At 40.2% G+C, this 26625-nt stretch overlaps 1 protein-coding gene and 1 long non-coding RNA gene across 2 annotated transcripts in view; one reads left to right on the plus strand and one right to left on the minus strand.

Moving 5' to 3' along the window:
* LOC105509213 overlaps positions 1–26625 on the minus strand; it is a 114765-nt gene that overhangs the window by 40137 nt on the left and 48003 nt on the right. The window contains exon 6 of the long non-coding RNA XR_001001403.1: positions 19717–19762. This is a non-coding gene — a long non-coding RNA (uncharacterized LOC105509213). The remainder of the gene's footprint in view (positions 1–19716; positions 19763–26625) is intronic.
* The window catches only part of TMC3 (transmembrane channel-like 3), a 41000-nt gene continuing 40285 nt past the window's right edge, over positions 25911–26625 (plus strand). Inside the window, exon 1 of the mRNA XM_011938357.1 lies at positions 25911–26041. Coding sequence (XP_011793747.1) covers positions 25953–26041 — 89 coding nt within the window. The 5' untranslated portion in view covers positions 25911–25952. The remainder of the gene's footprint in view (positions 26042–26625) is intronic.

Below are 26625 nucleotides of genomic sequence, written 5' to 3' on the forward strand. Positions count from 1 at the left end.
CATGCACATAATTTAAAAAGTCAAATAGAACCACAAGGCTTACAAGCAAATAAACAAACAAACAAAAAGGGCTGTAATCTTTTGATCTTCTTTTTGCTACCTCCAGAATAGCTGATATGAGAAATTTTTCCACAGCTATGGGGGTGGAGGGTAGAGGCTCCTGAGCTGGTCTGAATTTGTTCAAGTGCCCATTCCTGAGCTGAGTGGATCACTGAAGTCAGGGGGATGATAACAGTCATGAGATTATGCCAGTTGGAGCCCCTGGAAGTGGAGAAAAGTCAGTCTCCATCACACCTCACAGCTGCTACCAACAATCTCACCAATAATGGCAGTGGTGGAAGGAGCGCTGGACAGACCACTGTGTTCCTGGAAACACTTTCCCCAGCCCCTTCACTTTCTCCCAGTGGTAGACTAATAATGGTCTCCAAAGATATCCAGATCCTAATCCCTGGAAACTGTGGATGTTATAGGATAAAAGTGATTAAATTAAAAATTCTTGAGATGGGATTATTCTGGATCACCTAGGCGTCCTTATAAGAGTGAGGCAGAGAGATATTTGACAGATAAGAATGAGGCAATGTGAGGGCTGAAGCAGGATGCTACATTGTTGGCTTTGAAGAAGGAAGAAGGGGCCACAAGCCAAGGAATGCAAGGCTGGAAAAGATAGTAAAAGAATGAATAATTTAGTAAAACAATGAATAAATATATTTGCACAGTTCCTTGTCCAAGTTTAAATTCCTTTCCAAATGGCTGTGAATGAACCTGTCCTGCTGTATTTGCATTAAGAAGATGTGTTTCTGTTTCTCACAGAAGCTAGTGACCTAATCTATGCTGCTCCACTAATGACTTGGATCTTGATGTTCATAATGTTGAGTGACTGCAGAACTTAATTTAGCCACAAGATGGAGACTTCATCCTAGTCCTTGAAAACAGCTCAGCACATGGGGTTTCTGCAAGTAAAATTCCAGAGTGAAATAATTTGCCGTCCAGCCTCTGATTCCATGTACAAGATGAAGAACCTGAGTTCCAGAGAGATCACAGAATGAATTTTTCAAAAGAGTCAAATATAGAAGCTTGTTCCCTAATTCCCATTCTGACGTTTTTCAGAAAGCATCATTTTTGCTTCCTGTGTCTTTTCTGATATGTTATTTCTCTTATTTTCTGAGAATTACACTTACTCATGTAAAGGGTTTTTTTGTTGTTGTTGTTTTCTTCTCTCCCTGTTGCTATGTATCAGGCAGATAACTTATTTAAAATCATTTCACAGTGCTGTCTACATTGGCCTATGCATTGCTAACCTCATGAGAGGAGAAAACTCAATTCAAACTAAATAATTCCACCTGTAGCTACCACAGAATGTTCAGCTGGGGTCTTGGGGTGTTTGGGTGAATCAAACATAGTCTTCACCTTCAAGGAGTTCTGAGTTAAATGGATGAGGACGGGAAGCAAATGAGATGATTGCCTTAAGAGAGGTATACTACTCTTTCTATTAGCAGAGAAGAGGAGGATATCCCATCCAACTGGAAACTGGAGATCCTTGGGAAGGAGATGACATTTAGAATAGGCCATGAAAGTCAGATGAAATAGTATAAGCCATAAATAAGGTAAAGGAGTATGTAGACGACAGACAGCTTGGACGAATTATGCAGCCAGGAAAGGAAGTAGAAATTTGGGGAGTAGGAATTCTGTTAATCAGGATATGCTCTGTTATGCAGTTGTAACAGATTACCCCAAATGGTCAGTGGCTTAACAAAGGCTTATTTGTTACTCATGGCCATGTCTAACAAATGTTGGCAGAGCTTTATTCCACACAGTCACTCAGGGACCCAAGCTGAGTAGCAACCATGATCTTACAACTCCATTATCTGGTTCACACAACTCAAGTTGCCATAGTAGAGGAAAGAAAACTAAAATATTGTTCATAAATTTTTCACTGCTTCTGTCAGAAGGGGCATGTATCACTCGCACACATATATTATTGGCCAGAACTAGTTGCATGGCTCTAACTCAACACAAGCCTGGACTATTTGGTGCAAGTTACTTTCTCTGCCACAACAGTATTCCAAAATTGTCTGTAATTCAGAATATTTATAAGGGAGGAGCTTGGATCTTAACGTAGAAAGCCTTTCAAGTTTTGGTGAAAGACTAACGATTTGCCCCAACTCTGAGAATATCAGATCTCTGTTTTAATAAAAAGAACATTACATGTTTACCAATGAGCCAAGCTTTCCCATAAGTCAAGTAGAGGGAGCAAAGCTTTGTTATTACTGTTCATAAGATTTTATATTAATTCTGCAAAGGGGCCACTGGCAAGAACAGATTCTAAGGACCTCTCATAGCTCCAGGCTACATCAAGGCAATCAGATCTGGGAGTTGTCAGTGTCAATATAACAAAGGAAATACATTCCTGGGTATGGCGACAGAGAGTGGGAGGTAGATTCACAGATATCTTCCAGTGTTTCATGTCTGAGAACCTTCCGAAATAGCTGTCTTTTTCCTGCTTTGACATCTAATGAAGATAAGTACTCAGATGATCACCACAACTTTAAGAGAATCACCCTTGATTTGTGTGATAACATGAAACATACTAAATAGCTGAAGGAATTGGGTAGTTCTGTGCTAGGACACTGGAGCCCTAAATCTGTCCAATCCCATTAAATACTTTGGAATCTGTTTACTATCTGTCTCTGTTTATTACTTGATTTCCCCCCCATGACATTGCAGAGAAAAAAAGTGCAACCAGGAACTACATAGAAGAAGGCAGGAACAGAAAGCTTTGTTACCTCCTACTGAGATGAACTAAATTTGTTTGCAGGCCAAACTGTGCTAGAAAACTTTTGAAAGCGTTGCAATTTGACTAAGGAAAAAGTCTGAAGTCTTTCCAGCTGTCCCAAGATATTTCTCAAATTATCGCTAATGAAATCAGATTATTTGGAAAATATTAATCCACTCAGGCTCAGATACTGAGCTAAGGAATTCAAATAGTTAGTATTCCTACATGGATCTGGTTAGTGATAAGTTACAGATCCAGGCATGTTCTGGGTGTCACATTGTGCAGGTCATGCCAGGGCTATGGAGAGGACAAACAGGTGTCTGGAAAGGGGCATATTTCTCAGGCAGATAGGAGCCTAGTTAGAGCCGGGCTGGCTAAAAGGTATAAACCAAAGGCGGGCCAAACTCATTCAGGAGTTTAGCATAGACTTGGAGAAATTCAAACCAAGTAGTTCCTTACAGGACAAAGGTGGCAGCATCATTTGGTCTCTTTAACAAGGTAACTCAACAACACCTCATTGTTGGGAAGGATGGGATGGGGGTAAAGGGCTGAGTAGTAGGGCCAACATGCAGGAAAATGACGAGAGCATAACTTTTCTTTCTGGTCTTGAAGGTAATGTCTTCAGGATGGGATTCCCTGAAAGCTGCCATTATTATCTCCAAGTTTCCTTCCTACTCATCCATTGCTGCTGAGTAGGGCAAGGCCTGGGGCCAATTAATTATCACAGGGAAAGATCTTTCCCAATCAGGGATTGTAAGGGTGGAGGGGAAAATTCTTGCTTCAGTATTCTAAGATGAATCTCTTCAAGTCCAAGATGGCAGCAGTTGTCTTAGTGTGGCCTTGCTCAATTCACTTATCACTGGGTCTCGGAGTGCCAAAAGTAAAATAGGGCTGTGCACGTCACACACACACACACACACACACACACACACTTTAGCATCATATAATGTCATCACTGGTATCCTGGAGTCTTTACTACCTACCTGTATCCTCTTGCCTCTACAAAGTCAATGAAAAATCAATCATCCAATGCAGAACTAGAAAAGAAAGGCTGCAGGTACTTGATGGTTACATTGAAAAGCTGAATGGCATGAAGATGGGCAACTGATTTAAGTTTAAGATAGAAAGAGTTGAAATGTCCTGCCTTTAGATATCAGGAGCTGGGGAGATTATAGAAGGAAGGGACAAGGTAGATAATAGAGAATAAGAACCAAAGATCTGCAGCAATGAGGGGAGCAGGCATCATGAGTCACCATCATCTTAGAGTCCAATTGTATTTCTTTTTGTCATCATGCGGAAACCAAACGTAGAAAGTGGTCACCACTGTTTTTAAATTGTCCAGAGAAAATAACATTTGTCTATGCCATGCGAATTCACTCAAGCTTCCATCCAACCCACACCATGTGGACGTCCTCCATTCCGTGGTCCAGGACACATTTTGGCTGTGCCAGAAACACAGGATGGACCCTGAACTCCTACAGAATTGTGAGTCTTTGAAGGAAAGTCTTTCCTTCAAGGGAATAATTAGGGAACAGGTAGAATTTATGGGGCACAGGGAGAACCCTGTAGATGTCTACTAAATATGATGCATACATCGGTGAATTTCATATCTATAACAGGACAAGAACTATCCTGCCCAACTATATAAGGTTGTTCTGAAGTTCACATGTGCTGTATCTGGTTGTCTGGATGTATCATATGCTTGTTCATTTTCTCCAGGTTACATCTTTCTGTGAGACCTAGGAATTGGTGCAGACAGGAAGGTAGAGAAAGGGAGGATAATAATAGTCTACCTGTTCTGCTTTTTTTCTTTCCTTTCCATTTTCAACACATTCTGTCTCTATTTTTCTTTATCTCTGTCTCTTTGTCATGTTCAAATGCTACCATGGCTGTACTATTTGCATTCCTACCAGTATTGTATGAAAGTTCCAGTGGTTCAGCATCTTCTCCAGCATTTGCGATTGTTTTTTTCCTTTGTTTTAATAAATGTACAGTGTCATCTTGTTGTTGTTTTAGTTTGATTTTAGTGACTAATAATATTGAACTTTTTTTCATGTACTTATTTGCCGTTCATAGACCTTCTTTGGTGAAGTAACTATTCACAGTTTTGGCCCATGTTTAATTGGATGAATTGTTTTCTTATCATTGAATCTTAAGAGTTTTCTGTGTATTCTGGATGCAAGTTCTTTCTTAGGTATGTGTTTCACAGATATTTCTCCTAGACTCTGCCTTATCTTTTCATTTTCTTAATGATGTCTTTCAATGGGCAGACATCAATTTAAATGAAGCCGAATTTATCAAATTTTTAATTTTATGGATCATGCTTTTGAGTTTGTATTTAAGAAATCTTTGCCTAACACCACATCACAAGGATTTTCTGTTTTCTTCTAGCAATATTAAATTTTTAGGCTTTATGTTAGGCCTATGATCTATTTTTAATACTTTTTTATAGTGTGTGGTATAGTTCAAGGTTTATCTTTTGCATATGAGTGTCCAATTTTTCTAGCACAATGTGCTGGAAAAAAAAAACCTCTTTCCTTATTCAATTGTCTTTGCACCTTTGTTGAAAATCAATTGACTATATACTATTTCTAGACTTTCTGTTCAGTTCCATTGAACAGAGAGTCCATCATGTGCCTATCCTTTGTCTAATATCACATTGTCTTGGTTAGCAAAACTTTATAGTAAATCTTGAAATCATACAGGATGAGTCCTCTGGCTTTGTTTTTCATTTTCAAAGTTATTTTGGCTATTTTTTGCTTTGCCTTTCCATGCAAATTTCAAAATTAGCTTGTCAAGTTATACAAAAGAAATATAGACTGTTGATTGACATTGGGCTGAATACCTGCATTTGAACATTTGATGTTGCCACTTTTGCAACATCGAGTTTTAAATCCATGAGCATAGCATATCTCTCCATTAATATTTGAGATTTATTTCTTTCATCAGTGTTTTACAGTTTTTAGCCTAAGATAATGGGGTAGATTTTCTATCACTTGAAATAAAGACTATCAATTAATACAGCATACTTGAATGATTTTAAACAGATGTCTAGCAATTCAGGTGTGAGAAGGGCTCAGGCACATGTTAGGATTAATTCTGAATTATGGTTTTGTATGACAAGTGTCCAGAAAGTCAAGAGTGACAGAAGATCAAGAATGCTTGTAAAAGGTTAATTTAAGAGATCACTTATGGAGTTCAGTTTGAACAGGAAAGATAATGAGAAAGACAAAAGCTGATATATGAAAAAGTTAACAGTACAAATGTCTCATTGTGTTTAAAGGATATATGCAAAGAGAAGAATGGTTTGATAACTGGGATAGGCCATTGTATGATCAGAGAGTGGAATATTATGCATAAGTAGAGAAGATAGATGTGTAAAAGGAGATAATAAGAACCAAAGATCTGCAGCAATGAAGGGAGCAGGCATCATGAGTCACCATCATCTTAGAGTCCAATTGTATTTCTTTTTGCCATAATAGGGAATAAGAACCAAAGTAGAGAAAATAGATGTGTAAAAGGAACTCAGTAAGGCCTTGGAAGCATGTGACTGATGTGGAATGGGTGTGAATGTCCATGAGTTCTAATTATGCCTAGTTTCACTGACTTTTGACACCAGTTACCAAGTTTAGCCAAACTTTGCAGGTTAGGGACACAGTTTTCCACAAGACTACACAAACTAAACACACCAGACACGAGTTCAAAGGCTCACAGGTCACTCTTACTCCTGACCAGCTTGCTACAAATTTGGTGGTTCCCATAACCCCGTCAGGATTAATGATTCACTAAAATGACTCATGGAACTCAAGAAAGTCCTATAAATTACAGTTGTAGTATTATTACAGCAAAAGGATACACAGCAGAACCAACCAAAGGGAAAACGATACACATATAATGAGGTCTAGGGGAGTTCAACACAAAGCTTCTGTTGTTCTACCCCAAAGAGTAAAGATGCATTACCTTCCAGGCATATCAATGTGTGACATTATCAGAATATTAACAACCTATAAAGCTCAACTGAACTTTGGTGCCCAGAGTTTTTATTGAGGTATCATTACACAATCATGACTGATGGAATCATTGGCCTTGCAGTTGAATTCAATCTCTAGCTCCCCCTGGTTCCCTGGAGACTGAGCTGGTATCACCCAGCTCAAAGGCCCCACCCTTTAATCACACAGTTGGTCTTTCCGGCAGGAGCAGCCAGCTCCTGTCCTGAGTCATCTCTTTAGCACAGACTATCAAGTTCGATCCCACGGGTTCACCATGAATAATAAAGACACTCCTACCACTTAAGAAATTCTAAAGGTTTTGATGCTACTTCCCAGGAACCAGGGACAAAGCCAGGCATATTCTTTATTACATATCAGTTAATATGTAAAAGTAACAAGAATAGTGACCAGAATTGGCTGTGGAAGATGCCAATTTTAAATTTCATATCACTATAATAAGGATAAGGGTTGATGAAGTCAGAGTGTCTAACCATCCAAGGGTCCAGAGGCAGGTATGGGGAACAGAGGGCTAATGCACAGTAAAGTCTGAAAGTATAAACAGACATGGAGGAGAATCTGTCTTCTGGTTCAAGAAATTAGAATCTTGAGCTCTTTCAAAAGCTGTCATCTTCTGTGTTCCAGTGTGTCCACCTGGCCTCTATATCCTACATTAGGTCTCTAGCTTCTCTTGAAGCACCTCAGTCCCCAAGTGCTGAGTGTGCCCTACAAATGTACCTTAAAACACTTATTTGCATCTACTCAACCCAGATGGGAAAATTCCTTTTCCTATTCCCGTTGTGTCAAGGCTAAAGACAATAGGGAAAACCTTTTCTCCACCTGCATTTTATCCTAGGATAGGTCAAAGAAGGGTATTGCTTTTATTCTCACATTATCAAGCAAAAACTGTAAGAAAAAAAGAAGTTATTTACTCTTTATTACAACTTCTCCTTTGAAACCTACAAACTATAGAATTAAGAAAGGGGTTGGGGGTCTGATTTGGAAGGGCCAGAACTCTGCTTCAAATCATCTAATCTTTATTTTCTCACCTAGGTAAATCTCTGACTTGCTTATGTAACCAGCTCTTTCAATAGGCCTGGCTATAACTCTGTGGTCTGAAGGGACAGATGCATGGGCTGGAGCTAAGTCTTCTGTGGTCTGACGATCCACAGATATTCACTTAGGAGTCAGAATTCTAGTAGGAATTTACAAGGGCTCTGTTCCAAAAGATGCTTGTTTGGTATTGACTCATATGTTCATTTGAAATGGATTTTTCATGATCCTTGTTTTCCAGGAGATAATGATATCATTGGAACAAATCAGTGCTGTAATTTATGGCCTGTTTCTTTCTGCTGTGAGTGAAAGACACCGAAGGCTAGCCTGGGGAGACACTTGGCCAGACTCCTACCTATTTATCTGCATCAGGGCTGGCAGATACTGTAATTACATTTGCTTCATTTCCCATACAATTTATAGAAAGATCATTAAGCAGCAGGAAATAACAGAGGTCAGAATATGTGAGATTACACCAAAAGGTTTAGGCTGACTATTGGGATTAGAAACAACCAGAAAGATCAGCTTCAAGGATTTGCAAAAAGTGTTAAACAAAGCTGTAATCCTTTTGTGATTGTTATTCCTTGGAGCCAATGTTCTTTTAGAGATTTTTTTAATAAAACTGAGATAAACCATTAATCATATCAATAAAGACTACATAAATATATTATCATTATACAGTATATATTATGCAGTATATATTATGTCTTAGGCCTGTAGGAGACAGCGTTGAATTAGGTTCAAGTCGACATGATCAAGATTAATATCTAGTTCACATCAGATTCCGATGCTACAGGGAAGCTCTCCTCCAGGTGGTTACCTAGAAATCCAGCATGCTTCCATCTCGTGGTTCTGCCATCTCTATTCATAGCTTCCATGTTCACTTCCAAAGGAGACAAAACATGTGGATGGGTTATATCAGTTCTTATGGTCTTGACCTGTACATGACACATTTCATTTTGCCTCACATGTCATTAGAACTAGTCATGGGATGTGGCTTAATCAAAAAGGCGCTGGTTGGGGAGTATCGTTTTCCCATGTGTCCAGGAAGGAGAGGAAAATCAGATATGGGTGAACCCTTCTTGTCCCTTCCTTGATGCCTCAACTGTTGTTATCATCAGGGTTATATTAGAGCTGTGCTAATATAGTTAACAGATATAAATAGCACACAGCAGGTACTTTTGCTGTTATTATTTATTATATTCCAAGTCATTAAAGTAAACATGTACTTTGTACAAAAGAAATATCATAAACCCCAAAGGGTCTGAGATGATATTTGGAAAGACAGCTGGAAGCTTTTTGTTCATTTTTTTATGTGTTTGACATTATATTTTTGAAATAGTCTTGTGTTTAGAATAGTTTTAGATTTACATAAAAATTGTGAAGATAATGTTGGCCTAGCTGGTCTCAAACTCCTGACCTCAGGTGATCCACCCACCTCAGCCTCCCAAAGTGCTGCGATTACAGGCATAAGCCACCGTGCCTGGCTCAGTATGTGGCCGTTTGAGACTGGCTTCTTTCACTTATCAGTGGGGATTTGGAATAAAAGGCTCTAAGGTTTTTTTCTAGCCAAAAGACTCTCTAAGCCTATTGGGATGTGAAGAGGAAGCTAGGGTGGAAAAGAAGGGAGTTCCTACTGAAGACATTAGACCACTTCCAGATGTCTGCTTTCAGACAAGATGGTATTGATAATTGATGAAGAAGTGTTCATATATTTTAATAAGATCAAGGAAACTGAAGCTCTTCTAACTTCCTCATCCCAATGAGACTTCAAGCTCAACCTCTGGAAAAGACTAAAGACTTTTTACTTTCTCCTCTATCCATTATTACAGTAACACCTGGAGATACCTCATCAAAGAGCTTCTGTGTCTGCAGCACTCTTCCTGTGACTCCAGAAATCTTCCAACAGGTAAGGCTGGGACAGGGGTTGACTAGTAAGGCTGAGGTTCTAAGCCTGCATGACTGAAGCAAGTGAAGTCAGAGAAGCAGGAAAGTCAGAAGGAGGGGCAACTCGAGGAGTAACAAGGAGAGAAGAGATGAAGATATAGACACGGTGTTGGACCTGCTGAGGTTGACAAGTTCAGAGAAGGCTGATGTAGGAGGCATCTAGTGGTTGTGGATGGCTTCTGGGGAGAATGCTGAGACCTGGATCAGCAAACAGAAGACAAAAGCATGTTCTGAGGAGGGAGAATCAGACAATGGGGGTGAGGCAGCAGTGAATAGGGCAGCTTCTTTGTAAGGAGAGTCCACACTGCATAGACAGGGAGATGGGTTTGGAGACTCACAGGACAGGTGAAGGCAGTCCTTGAATTCTACACTGAAAGATAGAAGTAGGTGCAGTCTTCTTGCAATGATGGGTGGTAGAGGGAGGGGAGGTCACTAAAGTTTTATCAGGAGAAGTGTTAACAGGACATAACAGTGTTATGGCCCCTGGTTGATCAGAGCTATGATACAGGGTCCTCAGACGATCCCAGTACTGGGTGCCTGGGATGGTGTCCCCAGAAACTAGCCAAGGGGCTGGCACATTGTGGGTGTCAGTAAATATTGATCAATTAATGAATTATTGAATGAATGATATTACACTTAATGAATGAATGCGTAGAGCCCACTTCAAGGCTTGATAAAAACTTTCTTTTGGCTTTGATCCAGCAGTGTCTCCTAGGTCTTAGGGACCCATTTAACCACAAGGCTGTCAGGGTCTGGGCTCCCTGCATTGCACTAAGCTAAGCCTTGGATTCTGCTTCCCTAGATCTGTGTCTTCTCTGTGTTCAGTATCCAACTGTATGTACCCCATTACCTGCAGCCACCTCTTTGACAACTCTCTCCCTTGTGCCCTGCAGGTGAGGCTGGAAGGTAAGTGGATAGACTGTTGCAGCTGTGGTTTAGGGCCTGAGTGACTGGAGGAGGGTGGCAGTTCCCACTTGTCCCCACAGGCCATTGCAGCTTTCTGTCTTGAATGGTCCACCTGTACCCCTCAACAGTATACTACTGTAGTTTCAGAACAGTAACTTATCTTTCAAGACCCACACTAAGCAATACTCCTTCTCTCTCCTCTTCTACCCCTCCCTAGCTCTAAGCAGTCACCCATCACAGCAGTCACTTCACTCTGTTTCAATTCTTGCTTTGTCTGTCATTCCACCAAGCATCAAGTTGCTTTAAGGAGAAGGCCATGTATTTTTTTTTATTCCATTCCCTAAGGAAGTGCATAGGGTCAGGCACAAACCAGACAGCCAGTAAATGCTTGATGGCAGAATAAATGAAAGAGTATACAAAGTCATTCCTTACCAATTGGGAATATTTACACAGGCTCCCTGTCCAGCCATGTCAGCTTTTCTCAGAGTAGGCCAAGTTCGAGAATTCTGCCTTGGTCTTGATTTTAGGAAGAATTGGAGGACACAGAGTAGAAAGGCTCTGGGCAGTAGAGGAGGAATAAAAATGTTAAAAATGAGAGTGGCAAAGATTTGTGCAGAAAGCTGATGGAAGGGAGAAAGAACGGAAGTGGGTCACACAGCTTTAAAATCAAATAAATCCTAGATTTTAACAAACAAAATCTTGTTAATTTTTTTTCTCCTGCATCTCTGTTGACTGCATCTCTATTTTATGGCCATTTGGAGATCATTTGAAGTCCATCCCATAATTGTTTTCTCGCTAAGCTTCCTTTATGCAGAAAAAAAAATGATAATGCAGTTAGGATGCTTTCAAAAGTCCCGGAGGAAATTAATTTGTTTACAGGATTGTGTATCATATGGTTAAACCAACAAAGAGGAACAGACAGTCCTGTTTCTCAGCCAAGCTAAGCCACTGCTGTGTGAAGTCAATAGACAGGGAATGTATGCAGGGTTCCAGTGAGCTCCAAGAGGGGCCATCTAGACCCAGGTCACTGTTCTCAAACCATCCCCACTGAGGAGCTATTCTCAGTTACAGTAGCTCAGCTCTCTGCTCCTGGATTTTGTTGTTCTTTTGTGGGGCTGATGTGTGCAGCATGGATTGCCACTTTTTTGCAGTTCATCCCTGCTGCCTCCCTCTGTGGGTTCTTCAGAAACACAGCCCTCATGATCCTCCTCACTCCGTTTTGCAAACACCCAAGTGGTTTAGCTGGCACTCGGATATTACTTCTGCACTCTGAGCTTTATACTGAAAGTGAACCAGGACAACGCTCAAGCAGATGGCAACTAAGGGTTAAAAATAGATACACAGAATTGAAACAAAATAAACTTAAATCAACAACCGGCCCTAGCATCTAGGGGTGCACCATAATATAAAATTTCCAAGTGTCAGCATTTAATTGCACTTTTTTTTTCTGTATCATATATGCCAAGTCTGGATTATCACAGTTTCCAAATTAGTAGGGCAGAAATTTAATAAGACCCTATCATAACCAGTGACAGTTTGTCTTCCTTTTTTAATCTCATGAAAGATACCACTTAACAAATTTCATCCTTCCTGCAGTTGGGCTGGGAGCACATGTTCAATTACACAGTGCATTCACCAATCAGCCAGCTTCCCATGAGCTCTGGGAATTAAACCCTGCATCTCTGGGCCTTGGCAGGCTGCTTCTCCCATCCATGGGCAACTACAGTAAATTCAGACACCCTGAGTTAAATTCTATATATGTATTTGGCTACTGTTTGGGCTTGTTTCTTAGACAGGGAGGGCATTTTTAAATTTTTATTTGCATTTGGAGCTGGATTAAAGAGCACACACAGTATGTATGTTATGTCATTAATCAATATATTGGCAAAATATTTTGTTTGCAGTTCTCTACATGAATCAGGTCAGTTTGCAAAAAATAATTCATCTCAAAGCATTCTCACCAAATTTTAATGCTGATTTTAAAATAATGTCAAGAATGATGATAATAATGGCTATCACATATTTCATATGAAATTACTTAAACAATTCTGGCCATGGTGGGATTTAAATGACACTACTATCATAGACACAAGAATATGCACTGTGCTAGGCCTTTCCTATACAACTTTTCTAATCTTTACAACTGCATTGCAAAGTTATTTCTGTTTTACAGATAAGGAAATAATGACTCAGGGACAGTCAGTAAAAGCTCCCTAGCTTTCACTGTGAAAGTACCCTAGCTAGCAAGCAGTAGAACTCTCATTTGACGCCTGGAGTATTTGACCCCCAAGCCTTTTAAAAATCTAATTTATCAACCAAAATAATCTACATGGGGTGATGCAGTGTGTTTATGTGTGCAGCATAGTGTTCATTGTATCTTCCCAGGAAGATTATTTTGGTTGATAAATTAGATTCTTAGGAGACACAGAACAAATGATACACTCAGTTTTCATTTATTCACCCAAAGAGAATAAGTTCTGCTTTTTTAAAAGAAAGATATAATGTGTAAACTGTGTTTTGTTTGTTTGTTTTTTACTTTCATGTAAAAGTATAGTACTGAACAGATAGACTAGCAAGGTGTAAATATGTACATATTTAATATCCAGTGGGGATATATGCTACAAAGAAAAATAAAGCATGATAGGCAGCCAACAAGGGCTGGTGGTTTGCTCTGGTAGTTAGGGGGGCCAGAAAGACCCTCTGATAAGGCAACATTTGAGAAGAGACTTGAAGGAGGAAAGCGAGCAGGTAACTGAGCATACATGGAAAAACATTCCAACCAGGGCAAAAGACACATGTAAAGCCCCCAAGGCCACAGGCCTGCTGTATTTGGGCACAGCAAGGAGGCCAGTGTGGCCAGAGCGAGTAAGCCAGACAGTCAAATTACAGGAGAAAAGCTCCAGGGTGCAGCACAGGGTCCCTCTTTTTGGGCCATGTTGCTCTGGGTAGGGATGTGGCTTTTACTCTGACTGAGAAAAGGAGTCACTGGAGGTTTCTAGAAGAGAAAGCACCTGATTTGACTTACATTTTTTCCAAAAAAAAAGAAAAAAAACAACTCTCTGGCTGCTGTGAGGAGAATGAGATGTAGCTGGGAGGGAAATAGTCTTTGGAAGCTGTCAAAAGAAACATGATAATGATGAGGAGGCCTCTGCGACAGTCCAGGCAAGGTGTGATGGTGGCTTGGACTGGGTAGTAGTCACAGAGGCAGATGAAACACACAGACTCTGATGATTGCATTATTTTAGGTAAAAGGTTATATTTCATTAGCATTCTTGTTACTTCACTTTTGATGCTGGAAATTTAGGTGGCCCAATGTTTTAAATAAACCAATCACAATCAAACATTTTGAACACTTATTACATCAAACACTATTCTGAGCTTTCTACAGGTATTTATTTTCATTCTCACAGAAACACTTCAAAAAGTCCCAGCTTTTCTACATATGGGTTGGACAGCCTTGGAGAGTCGCATCTCTTGAGGTCTCTGACCTGTCTTTTATAGAATAGGGGGTTGAGTCAGGTGACCAGAGCTTTTCTAGCATTACAATTCTATGACTCTGTGCCTTTTTATAGAATGGAGTCTCAATTTCTCAGAGGCCATCTGTGAAGTTTCTATTTTAGATCATTTCAAAACCAATCACATTCTCATCCCCCTTCTCTCACAGGCCCCCAACAGCTGGTTTCATACATTCTCATCCCCCTTCTCTCACAGGCCCCCAACAGCTGGTTTCATACAGTTCCACGCCACTTCTGGTGTCCCATATACACTGCCTTCTCCTCAGTACCTGGAGCACAAAAAGGAATTTGACCCCAGGATATCAATCAAACTTGTTTATCTTGGCTTTATATCTAAGGACTAGAAGGTGGACCATGCCCAACAGCCGGCTTCACACAGTCCCACACCTCTTCCAGTGTCCCATATACAATGCCTTCTCCTCAGTACCTGGAGCACAAAAAGGAATTTGACCCCAGGTAATCAATTAAACTTGTTTATCTTGGCTTTATATCTAAGGACTAGAAGGTGGACCATGCCATGTCTGTCACTGCTGCTGTTTAAAGCAGGCTTGCAGAGAAGGGGCTGAGACTTACTAGCCCCACCTCCCTTCAGGCCTGCAGAAATGAACAGTAAGCTTTCACAAGAATACAGTTTGCTGGAAATGATTTAGTCAAAAAACAGAAGTTAATCCTTTTCTGAAAGACAGTTGGAAAATTGATCACCGGGTGCAAGGGTTGATTGGAATCTTAGGAAGCAAAGCCACAGAGACAACAGGAAGGGTGCAGCATCTCTGGTAACCTTGGAACAAGGCATGCACTTACAGGTTCCCTCTTATTAACCTCGTTTTGGACATAAAGTGGCTGGATTAGTTTCCTGTGGCTGCTGTAACAAATCACCATAAACGTAGTACTTTAAAATGACAGAAATTTGTTTTCTAGTTTTGAAGGCCAGAAGTCTGAATTTCGATAGTATCACTGGGCCCAAATAAAGGTGTTGTCAGGGCACTCCCTCTGTAGGTTCTATGGAAGAAGAAAAAGACATTCCTTGCCTCTTTCAGCTTCTGGTGAGAGCAGGCACTCCTTGGCTTGTGGCTGCACCCCTGCAGTCTTCAACACCAGCATTTTCAGGTCTCTCTGTGCTCCATCTTCACATCACCTTCTCCTCTGTATGCAGTAAAATCTCCTCCTTCATCCCTCTTATAAGGTACATGTGATTACCTGTAGTGCCTACCCAGATAATCTAGGATAATCTCCCTATCTCAGAATACTTAATCACATCTGCAGGGACCTCCCTTCCTTTTTGCCATATCAGGAAATATGCAGAGGTTTCATGGGTTAAGATGTAGACAGATTTGGGGGGGTCATTCTTCTGCCTATCTCAGTGACATAGAATAGTCTCTGAATTTAAACATTAGCATGCTAATGTTCAAATCTCATTAGTAGATGCTAATAAGATCTACTCAAGTGCATCATACCATAAATACTGACTCTCCAGGTCAGACAGACCCATTTTATCTAAATAAGCCTGAACAAGCCTGCTTGGGATTCAGGGAAACTGCCTAGCATTTTTCCAAAACCCATAGACCTTGTCTGGTGAAAATGTTGTAGCATATGATTTAATGCTATAACACAACACAGCACAGGTACTTAGTAAGTATTTATGTAATGAATGAGTGAAAGAATTAACTCGGAGGCCCTCACAAGCAGAGAGAGGAAGGGGAAAGAAAGTGGTGTGGATATGGGAATTCCACACACCAGAAATGGAGAATATTATATTTATTATTTTTAAATGATTAGGAGCAAATCTGCACCAATTCTAGAAACTAGAAAAAAAGAGCCTGAACTTACTAAATGCTTTGTATTAAGTTCTTTGTATTAATGCTTTGTATTAGTCTGTTCTCATGCTGCTGATAAAGACATACCCAAGACTAGGTAATTTATAAAGAAAAAGGGCCGGGTGCAGTGGCTCACACCTGTAATCCCAGCACTCTGGGAGACCGAGGCGGGCAGATCACCTGAGGTCAGAATTTGAGACCAGCCTGCCCAACATGGCAAAACCCTGTCTCTACTAAAAATACAAAAAAATTAGCTGGGTGTGGTGGCAGTCACCTGTAGTCCCAGCTACTTGGGAGGCTGAGGCAGGAGAATAACTTGAACCCGGGAGGCAGAGGTTGCAGTGAGCCAAGATCACACCACTGCACTCCAGCCTGGGCAACAAGAGCCAAACTCTGTCCAAAAAAAAAGAAAGAAAGAAAAAGAAAAAGAGGTTTAATGGACTGACAGTTCCATGTGACTGGGGAGGCCTCACAATCATGGTGGAAGACAAAAGGCACATTTTACATGGCGGCAGACAAGACAGAATGAGAGCCAAGTGAAAGGGGTTTCCCCTTATAAAACCATCAGATCTCATGAGACTTATTCGGGGGAAACTGCCCCCAGGATTCCATTATCTCCCAAAAGGTTCCTCCCACAACACATGGGAATTACGGGAGCTACAGTTCAAGATGAGATTTGGATGGGGACACAGCCAAACCATATCATGTTTCAAGAAGTTTCCAGGAGACTTGGTGAAATGGAAGGAGATTAAAGAAAGTTCCCTCAGTCAGAACCCTCATCTACAGAGAATTTGCAGCCCATTTAACAGGAAGTATCTAGAGCCCTACCAACACTACCATTTCAGAGGTGCATGGGCTAGACGTGAAGATGGGCTGTGGGAGAGATAGGGACCGTTTCTTGTTCCATGCCTTTTCTTGCTATAGCTTAAAAACATTTAAATGATAAACAAAATGTGGAATATGCCTACAGTGAGATAGTATTCAACCTTAAAAAAGAAGGAATTTCTGACACATGCCACAACATGAATGGACCTCAAAGACATTATGCTGAGTGAAATCAGCCAGTCACAAAAACAAATACTGTATAACTCCACCCTCATAGGTACCTAGAATAATCAGCTTCATAGAGACAGAAAGAATGGCAGCTGTCAGGGACTGGGGGGCAGGGGAAAATGAGGTCTTGTTGTTGAGTGGGTATGGAGGCCTCCATTTAGGAAGATGAATAAAGTCTTGAATATGAATACTGGTGATGAGTGCCAAACAATGTGCATGTTCTTAATGCCACTGAACTGGACACTTAAAAACTGTAGCATGTAAGTTTATGTTATGTGTATTTTGCCACAATAAAGAAAAAAAGTTCAGAATTAGATTGAGGAACCAAAACAAGAGTGGCCGTTTCAAACAAGAAGTCTCCAGGCATGGGTGTTTTTCACTGATTCTGATTCTCTCTGCTGTGGTGAGATCCTGTCCTTGTCGTGGAAAAGTTCTTGAGAGGGACATAAGCCACATCGAAGACCTGAGGAAGAGGCCATGCTGAACAAAGGAATACCAGAAGTGGCCGGCACAGTTGCTCACGCCTGTAATCCCAGCACTTTGGGAGGCTGAGATGGGCAGATCATTTAAGGGCCAGTTTGAGACCAGTCTGGCCAACATTGTGAAAATCCGGCTGTACTAAAAATACAAAATTATCCGGGTGTTGTGGCACACATCTGTATTCCCAGCTACTCTGGAGGCTGAGGCGGAAGAATCGCTTGAAACCGAGAGGAGGCGGTTGCAGTGAGCCAAGATGGCACCACTGCACTCCAGCCTGGACGACAGAGCAAGACTTTGTGTCAAAATAAACAAAAAACAAACACACAAACAACACACTAGAAATAAAGGAATATAAGAAGAGAACTGTCGTCCTGTATAAGGAGGAAGGAGTCAACAGAAGAAACAGCTAATTCTTCTTTTTAGAGTGCTCCCAGCCTCACCTTTTTCTCCACTCCCTCAGCCTACAAAGTAATCATGCAGCAGCCTCCACCAGTAAGCATATGAAAGGTAAAGTTCCACAGCATTCTTGGGAATGGCGAGGGAAGCCGGACAACACTCACCCACAGGATGGGGGCACAAACACAGAAATTCTGCAGCATTCTGCAGAAAATGCCAGAAGTGGAGAAAAATGCAGATTTTAGAAAGGAACTTTCTACAGAAAGCAAAATGTAAATTTTAGACGTTTGCTTCTCTCACTCAGTGAAATAAAATTAAATCATTGTCTCTGAAATAAGAGATGCAGATTAAGAGAATAAGAAGAGATAGTGACTTTATAAAGGAAACCGGAAGAGTTAAAAAAAAATGTAAGTAGTGATTGACATGGTAAAATGAAAACCTGGATTAGCATAATCCCAAGAAATACAGCAACAGTAATCTAATCCCCTCAGTAGCTTTAAATAAAAGGCTAAGGTCAAGGGCTATAAAAATAAGGGAACACTAAATAACACTGGAGAAAAGGAAGTATGTCATTATATAAGACGTTTCAATGAGCTTCTCTAAGATGCAATTCAGACAGACCAAACTACCAACTGCAGTAGGTCATCAATGATTGAATCACAATCCACACTTTACCATTTACGCTTTCTGTTCAGGAAGTCAAACAGTCTTGGCAGAGCAGTATAACCATCTACGAATTCAAGAGATAAAATTCACAGGCAAGAGTAGCCATGAAGAGCTTTTTCAGTCAGGGTTCAATTAGAGAAACAGAACCAATATATAGAATTTATAACAGGGATTAGGATCTGCACAATGGTGAGACTGGTTGTGAAATCTCTGTAAAGTATTGGTTTTGTATCTGATACTGGGCTGAATTTGTTCTATGTCGCCTGGACTGGGAGTTAGGAGGGAGAGTTGCGTGTGAAATTGAGGAAATAGAGGACAAAAGGTATTTTCCCATTTCCCCTCAAAAGGATGAAATAGAGCCCACCTCTCTTTCTCACCACCTCCGATCCAAAAGATGCAGATTACCTACAGGAAAAGTTGGTGGCTTTCACCATGGAGCTGTACACACATCTGGCCCAGGGCTCAGAGGAGCTGAAGGAAGAGTTCCAGTGGGAGCTGAAGTTGTGCGAGGCTCAGGATACAGCCCCACCCGCAAAGCAAGGCTAGCAGATGACAGACCTATGTGAGCTGCCACAGCATCTGGTGCCCTTTATCCACCTCAGAGCACACAAAATGGCAGCTCCTTCTCTTCCACCTTCCAAGATTTACACACACAAGTCTCTTTGTGACCAGTAACACACAGAGAATGGAATACTGGAAAACACATTTCCAGCTTAGCTATGTTAGCTCAGTAAAAAGCACCCCCAGGAGATATGAAGACTGTTTATTTACAATCTCTTCTACCACTCCAGAGCCACAACATTCGTTTATGTCTGCTCCAGGAGATTCAATGCAATGTTTCACTATGAAATAACAAAAGGGTGGTTGGGCTTCTTTCTGATATACAGGGTTCAACCCCATCAGGGAAGCTCACCTCAACAAAGAAGCACTCAACCTACTCCCTCATGTTTGCAGTGGAAACCCCCAAGCCCCCTCATCCCTCAAAGGCTGCCAGAGGTATCAATAGAAGGGAAGCCAGACAGCCACAGCCACACCCTAGAAGCTGCTGGAATGAAAGTGAGGCTGGAAACAAGAGGTGATGCAGAATGTTGGCAAAAGGAAGAAAAAATAAATAAATTTACTTTCACCTGCTGTTTCTCTGATTTCAGCTGTTCCTTCATCAGGCTTTTAAATCTCTAAACAAGCAATATAAAATTATGAGTAATACAAAATTATGAGTAATATAAAATCCCAGATGATTTGTAAAGATCATCATGGCATTCATATATACGATGAGATTTAAGGCAGGAATATAATTTATGCATGAAGACTATTTCTGGATATACACATGCCACAACAGAACTCTCCTTCTTCAAAAATCATCAGATGTAGAGGCAGAAATGCAGTGTCAATTAGACCTATGAAAATATTATTTAAAAAGAAGGCAAAGTACTAAAAGCGAAAAAAGAGGGCAGGAGTAGCTTAATTTTTAAAACGCCTTGCCTTGGGGAATTAAATTGGTTTGCACATGAAGGCAAAGGAATTTGAAAGATCTTTATAAAACGAGAAATGAAAAGATATGTCAAAAATACATGTTAATTAATTTGATTGTGGTAATCATTACAAAACGTATACATATATCAAATCATCACATTGTATACCTCAATCGCTATTTGACCATTAATTATTTTAAAATGAAAATATAAGATGAAAAGAGATGTGAGGAGAAGATAAAGATAATTTTCTAAAAGAAGGGGTTTTAAAATATCACATCAAGAACAAAGCAAAACATGATAAACTTCGTATTTTGATAGTAGATCAACATATTGTAAATACTGTTTTGTCTGGAATCTGCTCTGTTCTGTTGTCTCAGCTGATCCCAGATGCTGTTTGGCTTCCATCCGCTGATGGAGACATAGCGTTTCTATAAGGATGTGAAGAAATGCTGAGAGGAGGAGTTCATCCCTCCTGAGAGACGTTGGCTGTGCTTTCTAATATTCCCCAAATACTTGGGAAAATACAAACGGTCTAAAAATCATTCAAGAAAACTCTCAGCCAATTACTAAACAGTTGTTTGACAAGGAATTCAGCTGCTTTCCTTTACCCCCGTTTTTTAGAAACTTCAATTTTTTCTTTCTCCTAGGACAGATTATGTGTTTAGATATACTCATATATGAAAAGGAATCTCATTCCTTGAGGAAGCTTAACAGCTGATGGGACAGGGCAGCATTATAATTGTATCCCAACTGCAACCTATCTGATGATCCGTTCCTCTTTTTAAAGGATTCTATTGTGGTGATGACAGTCTATCTTCACTTAACGCCAGGGGCAGTGTAGCAAAGAACACCACCCCCTACCCCCACCAACCCATCTATGAATCTCAGACTACTTTCTAAAAGTGTAACAGAGTTACAGAGTATCACAGGACCCAAAGGGAAATCTCAGAGGGTCTGCACAGTTTCAAACTTATTTGCCACTAATGATTTCATGTGGAATCCAAAAATAAAAATAAAAATGGTTCTCATGCTTCAACAAATTCAGCTGTTACTCAGGTAATTGAAAACAATCTCTTCTTGAAAATCTTCCCTAAAAAATATTCTCCAAACCCAAAACATATTTCTAAACTTCAAGCAAAAGCTTTTGGAGTTGCTAAAACAATATAACAGATGTGTAAATATATCCCAGAAATGGGAAAGGTTGTCTTGCAAAATCCAGAGCTAAAAATTTGATAACTAAGATAAGAGACCTTGGCTTTGCTGATGGAACACACTGGACTCACACATAAATTTTAGGATGTGGCCAGGGATATTAATTTCTCAGAATAGAATTCACTTAGCAGGAAAACAACTCTTTAATTGATAATGTAGGAAATAAATGTTTTTGTCCCTGTAAGCTAAGCCATTGGATCACTTCTGATGAAACCCTCTGGGATTTATAACTCAATTTTATTGTTGTTTTGTTTTGTTTTTAGAACCGAATGAGATTTATATGTTATACAATTAGGCTTTCACTTGCTATCTCTATCTCCCTCACTACCTTCTTTCTCTCACCCCACAGATCCTGTAAGCAGTGGATCTAGGAAATGATAATTTTAGCCCATTTTGACACTATTTGGAACCTTTTGATTTTTGGATTTTTAGTCATTTTATCTACATACAAATTCTGGCTTAACTTAAACGTATCCAGCGCATCTAAAACCTTTAATCAAATTGTCAGAGGAAGTCAATGCATGTGGAGTAATTAATCTCCTTGCATTCAGAAAGCAACATCCTCTCTATGTTCTCTTTCTGCCTGGCCCTTCAGCACCCAGAGGAGCGGCAGTCTGGAGAGGAAACGGGAAAGGGCATCCAAGTCCCTCCTGCTGGAGAATGAGAGGCTGCAATCACAGCCTCGCCTTGAACACACTGCCCACATGAATGCCAGGGGTACTTAGACGGAGTTTGTCAAAATCAGACGAAGGAAACCATAAACAGACCATAGACAAATGTGAAGTTTTGATTAAAAACTCACTTTACCAATAATAATAAAAGCACATTAAATCAATATAAATGTAAAGGGAGCAACATTCATTTGACAACATTGAATTTTCTTAAATAATATTCTTTTTGATCTAGTAATTTCACTTCTGAAAAACTAATTCTATAGAAATTATGCAAACAGCAGAAAATATCAATGGCCAAAAAAAAAAAAAAAAGGTGGGTGGGGGCTGGGTTCACGCCAGTAATCCCAGCACTTTGGGAGACCGAGGTGGGTGGATCACCTGAGATCAGGAGTTCGAGACCAGCCTGGCCAACATGGTGAAAACCCGTCTGTACTAAAAAAATTAGCTGAATGTAGTGGTGCACACCCGTAACCCCAGCTACTTGGGAGGCTGAGGCAGGGGAATCGCTTGAACCTGGGAGGTGGAGTTTACAGTGAGCCAAAATGGTGCCACTGTACTCCAGCCTGGGTGACAGAATGAGACTCTGTCTCAAAAAAATAACAAAACAAACAAACAAACAAAAAAGATACTAGGGAGAACAAAATGAATGTTTGAGAAATGGGACAGTGTTAAACGCTTCACATCCTAGACGGAATATACCACTCAATTAGCCTATTGGTAAAATATGCCCACAGAAAATTTTTTAAAAACATGGAAATTGCTTTAAATATAAAATCAATGGAAAAGGTAAGAGAAATACACATATACAGTACAGCCACAAAATATATAAATATAAAGAAAAACATGCACTTCTAAAAAGCTGAAAAGATTAATAGTTAATATCATCGAATAATATTGTTCTAGGTGGTTTTTGCTATTTCTAATTTTCCTATTGTTTCCATTTTGTTTGATGATTATGCATTAACTTCATAATAAAAATGTTTAGAAATCAACATTTCCTTAAAATTAGGCAAAAAACAAGGACAATTGATTCATATCAAAAGTTGCAATTCTTATTTAGTTATCTCAGTTAATTTATGATTTGGATACTAAAAATAGAGTTAAATATCTTTTATTCAACCTATCTTCATGTAGGTTCAATAAATTACTTAATTTTATTTTATTTATTTATTTATTTATTTGAGATGGAGTCTCCCTCTGTTGCCAGGCTGGAGTGCTGTGGTGAGATCTCAGCTCACTGTAACCTCTGACTCCCTGGTTCAAGTGATTCTCCTGCCTGCCTCAGCCTCCTGAGTAGCTGGGATTACAGGCACACAGCACCGCGTCCAGCTAGTTTTTGTATTTTTAGTAAAGAGGGAGTTTCACCATGTTAGCCAGGATGGTCTCAATCTCCTGACCTTGTGATCCGCCCGCCTCGGCCTCTGAAAGTGCTGGGATTACAGGCATGAACCACCTCGCCCCACTAATAAATTACTTAATTATTAAAATTAATTTAAACTTAATGCTGTTGGAACTTGAAATTATTCTAAGCCTTGAGAAGAATGTGACTTTGCAGCCTGAGTCATGTGGCACACAGCTGCAACTTCTGCCTTTTCTTCCCTGTAAATAATTAGAAAGGCCAAATGGCATCAGAGATGAGACCCCTCTACCCAGATCACTACCCCTTCTCACAGAGTAATAAAGTCATCTTCCTTGGAATGCAGCAATCTATAACCACAGGCACTGGTGTCATATAGAAACATATGCACTGGTCTCATATAGAAGATGCAATCTGGCTAAAATTTGTCTCTGCCTGTATAAGTAAAACCTTAACTTCTCCACTTTGGAATGCTGATCCTATTTATTTGGAGTTGTTGGTTCCCGGGTAGCTACCCTCAAGTTCTGTATTCGAATAAACTCTATTCTTAATCTCTGAATTAATTTTCTGAATCTCGTTATTTATTTATTTATCTCACCTATAGTGTCAGAGAGAATTACCTGAATGAATATGAAATTTTAAAACGATTGATTTTGCTCTAATTTGTTTTAATAAATCCCTGTGTACTGAAAAATTTGCTACTACCTTTCCTTACCTCCCCCTGCAATATACATATATATATAACATCAAAAGGAAACAAAAATGCTCAAAATACTTAATTGAATGAGATTAATATAAAATATTTTAAATTTTCTAGTAAATATTTCAAAATAAGGCAGGGGGGCTTTGGAAAAAGTAGGATGAAAAAAATATTTGAAATGTTCAGGAATGATTGAGATAAGTAAAGGTCTCTGAAAGAATGCAAAAAATCCCAGTGGGGCTAGCAGTAATCCTTATAAGCCATTTGTCCATTTGATAAGCACACATTTTATCTAATGTTACCAGATAGAGCATCAGGCTAAATGGCCTCAAGCAAATTGGCAGACAGATGACCTGGTCCCAGAGGCTCCGGATCCATCTCTGACCCAAGGCCAGCTCTGGCACTCAGCCTTCCACTTCGTTTCCATGCTTTCAACCCTAGGTCTGAACACTTGCCTGATGGTCCCTGGACCCCTGGGCTAGGGCTCTTGCTTACATTTGCCAGTTTAGTGTGTGGTAAGAGCTTTCCAATTATTTGCTAATGAATTAGTGGAGGATTGAATGGACAAATGAATGAAGTTTCTCTCCGAAGCCCCACATCTGAACTTGCTGATGGATTTTTTTTTTATTTCTGCTCTGTTGTCTGGTGTCCACTTCAGTTATTTATTCACCCATTTATTGAGTCTTGAGTGTGCAGTAGGTAATATTACACAGAAAGGGTCATGTCTATTCCAGTCCTGCACCTTCCCATTCAGTTAATACAAAGGTGCAACTAACCTCACTGTAGTCAAACCGTTTCTTTTGTTAAGTAGCAAATAGAGGTTTACACTGTGAAACTGGTCAAGTCTTGGATTTGGGAAAGAGGTTCTTGGCAGAGAATCCCAACACATGGCTAACAGTGAGAGTCTGCAGTTGACAACGGAACCGGGCTCCATTCTGCTGATGACTGGGAAAGGGGAGGAGAAGCTGCTGACCTTTGCTGAAGGACTAGGATGAGCTACTCATCCCATTTTATAGCTGGCAACCTCTTTTCAGAATATCGAGGTGAGAGTCTAATCTCTATCAAAGTCTTCCTTTCTTACCAAATGCTATAGGAAGTCTTTTCATTTCTTTTAGTCTCAGTCTCATAGTTATCGTGCTGATTAATATGACCATGTATGGTAAAAGTAAAATGTGATAAGACGTTAATTTGATTATTATTAATATCATGCTGAAAGTACTTGGGGTTGATGTGTCATTATTTCTGCAATCTACTTTCAAATGGTGTGTGGTGGGGGAAGGATACAAACAGAAATAAAGCAATTGTGGCAAAATGTGGCAATTGGTAAATCTAGGTTAAGAGTGTACAGATATTCCTGGTATTGTTCCATCAGCATTTCTCAGGGTTTGACTTTTTTCAAAATAGAAACTATGTTGAGAAAAAACGAAATAAGAAAAAATAAAATGTTATGGCTGTGCCTGTCTTCAACTCCACTGTGAACACAAGCAAGGTCCTTACTATCTCTAAGTCTCTTCGATGAGAGTAAAAAACTGGGGAAATTAAGCCTTGCCTTTTGTACTCCCTCAGTGTTTTGTGAACACCAGCCATGGTCAAAGATGTAAAGTGTTTTGCAAACCGTCCAGGATTGTCAGGGCATAAGGGGTTAACAGATGTGATCATTTGTGCCGCACCAAGCGATCTGTAGATCACCAGGTCAAACCTTTGGCTATCTAGACTCCAGCCAATCTGTGCAGCTACAGCCACCTTAACATTACATATGCATGACTGGCCTCCTGGATTCTTCCCTACTCAGAGCACCAGCTGCAAGCACACAGTCTTGTTCCTGAGAACTGGCGGGCAGAGCAAACTCCGCTGCTTCTGTTCAGAAACCTCGGAACAGACCCTTGCCTGCTAACTTCCCAGCTCTCTGGCCAGCTTCTGATCGTTAGCAGTCTGTTGAACTCCCATGAAAACCTCAAAGGCATCCCAGCGCTATAGAGGCATCCGGAGAAATGCCAGTCAGTGCTACCTCTACCAGGAATCTCTGCTGCTCAGGTGAGCTGGCCCCATTCATCAGCTGGGCAGAGGAGTCAGGTGTGTGAGGAAGGAATGCATGGGTCACCAGAGCCAGGGAAAAAGTCCCTGTCCTGCTCAGTTGTCCTTCAGAATGAACTCAGAATCTCACTTCTTTGGGTTGTGGTACAATTAGGATGGCAACCTCAGCAATGGGCATGGAGGGAAATGGTTCTTTTGGCTGCTTCTTGACCAGGAGGTCAGAATCCGAAAGCTTGCATCCCAACCTGGCTTTATGGCTGGCCAAACCCACAGATATGTTTCCCTGTTTTCTCTATGTTCACTCAATCAGCAACGTCAAGAGAGAGTGGATAATATGTCTATCATGATAAATAAAGTGTTTATTGGAAAAGCCTTCAGGCTAGTTAGAAGTGGATGAAAGTGCCATTCGAATTTGTTAAATATTTATAAAGGTCTAGCACAGCTGCCCTTTAATTTGACGAAATTGAAAAAAAAATTCTCCTCTTAATGAGTAAAAACAACATGAATTAGAAAATGACAAAGGAAATCTTTTATTTCTAGTAGTCATAGATGAATACTCTTAACTCCTCTCAAAAAGTTGCATT

The sequence above is a fragment of the Colobus angolensis genome, unplaced genomic scaffold, assembly GCF_000951035.1.
Source record: "Colobus angolensis palliatus isolate OR3802 unplaced genomic scaffold, Cang.pa_1.0 Scaffold172, whole genome shotgun sequence".
Taxonomy (NCBI): Eukaryota; Metazoa; Chordata; class Mammalia; order Primates; family Cercopithecidae; genus Colobus; species Colobus angolensis.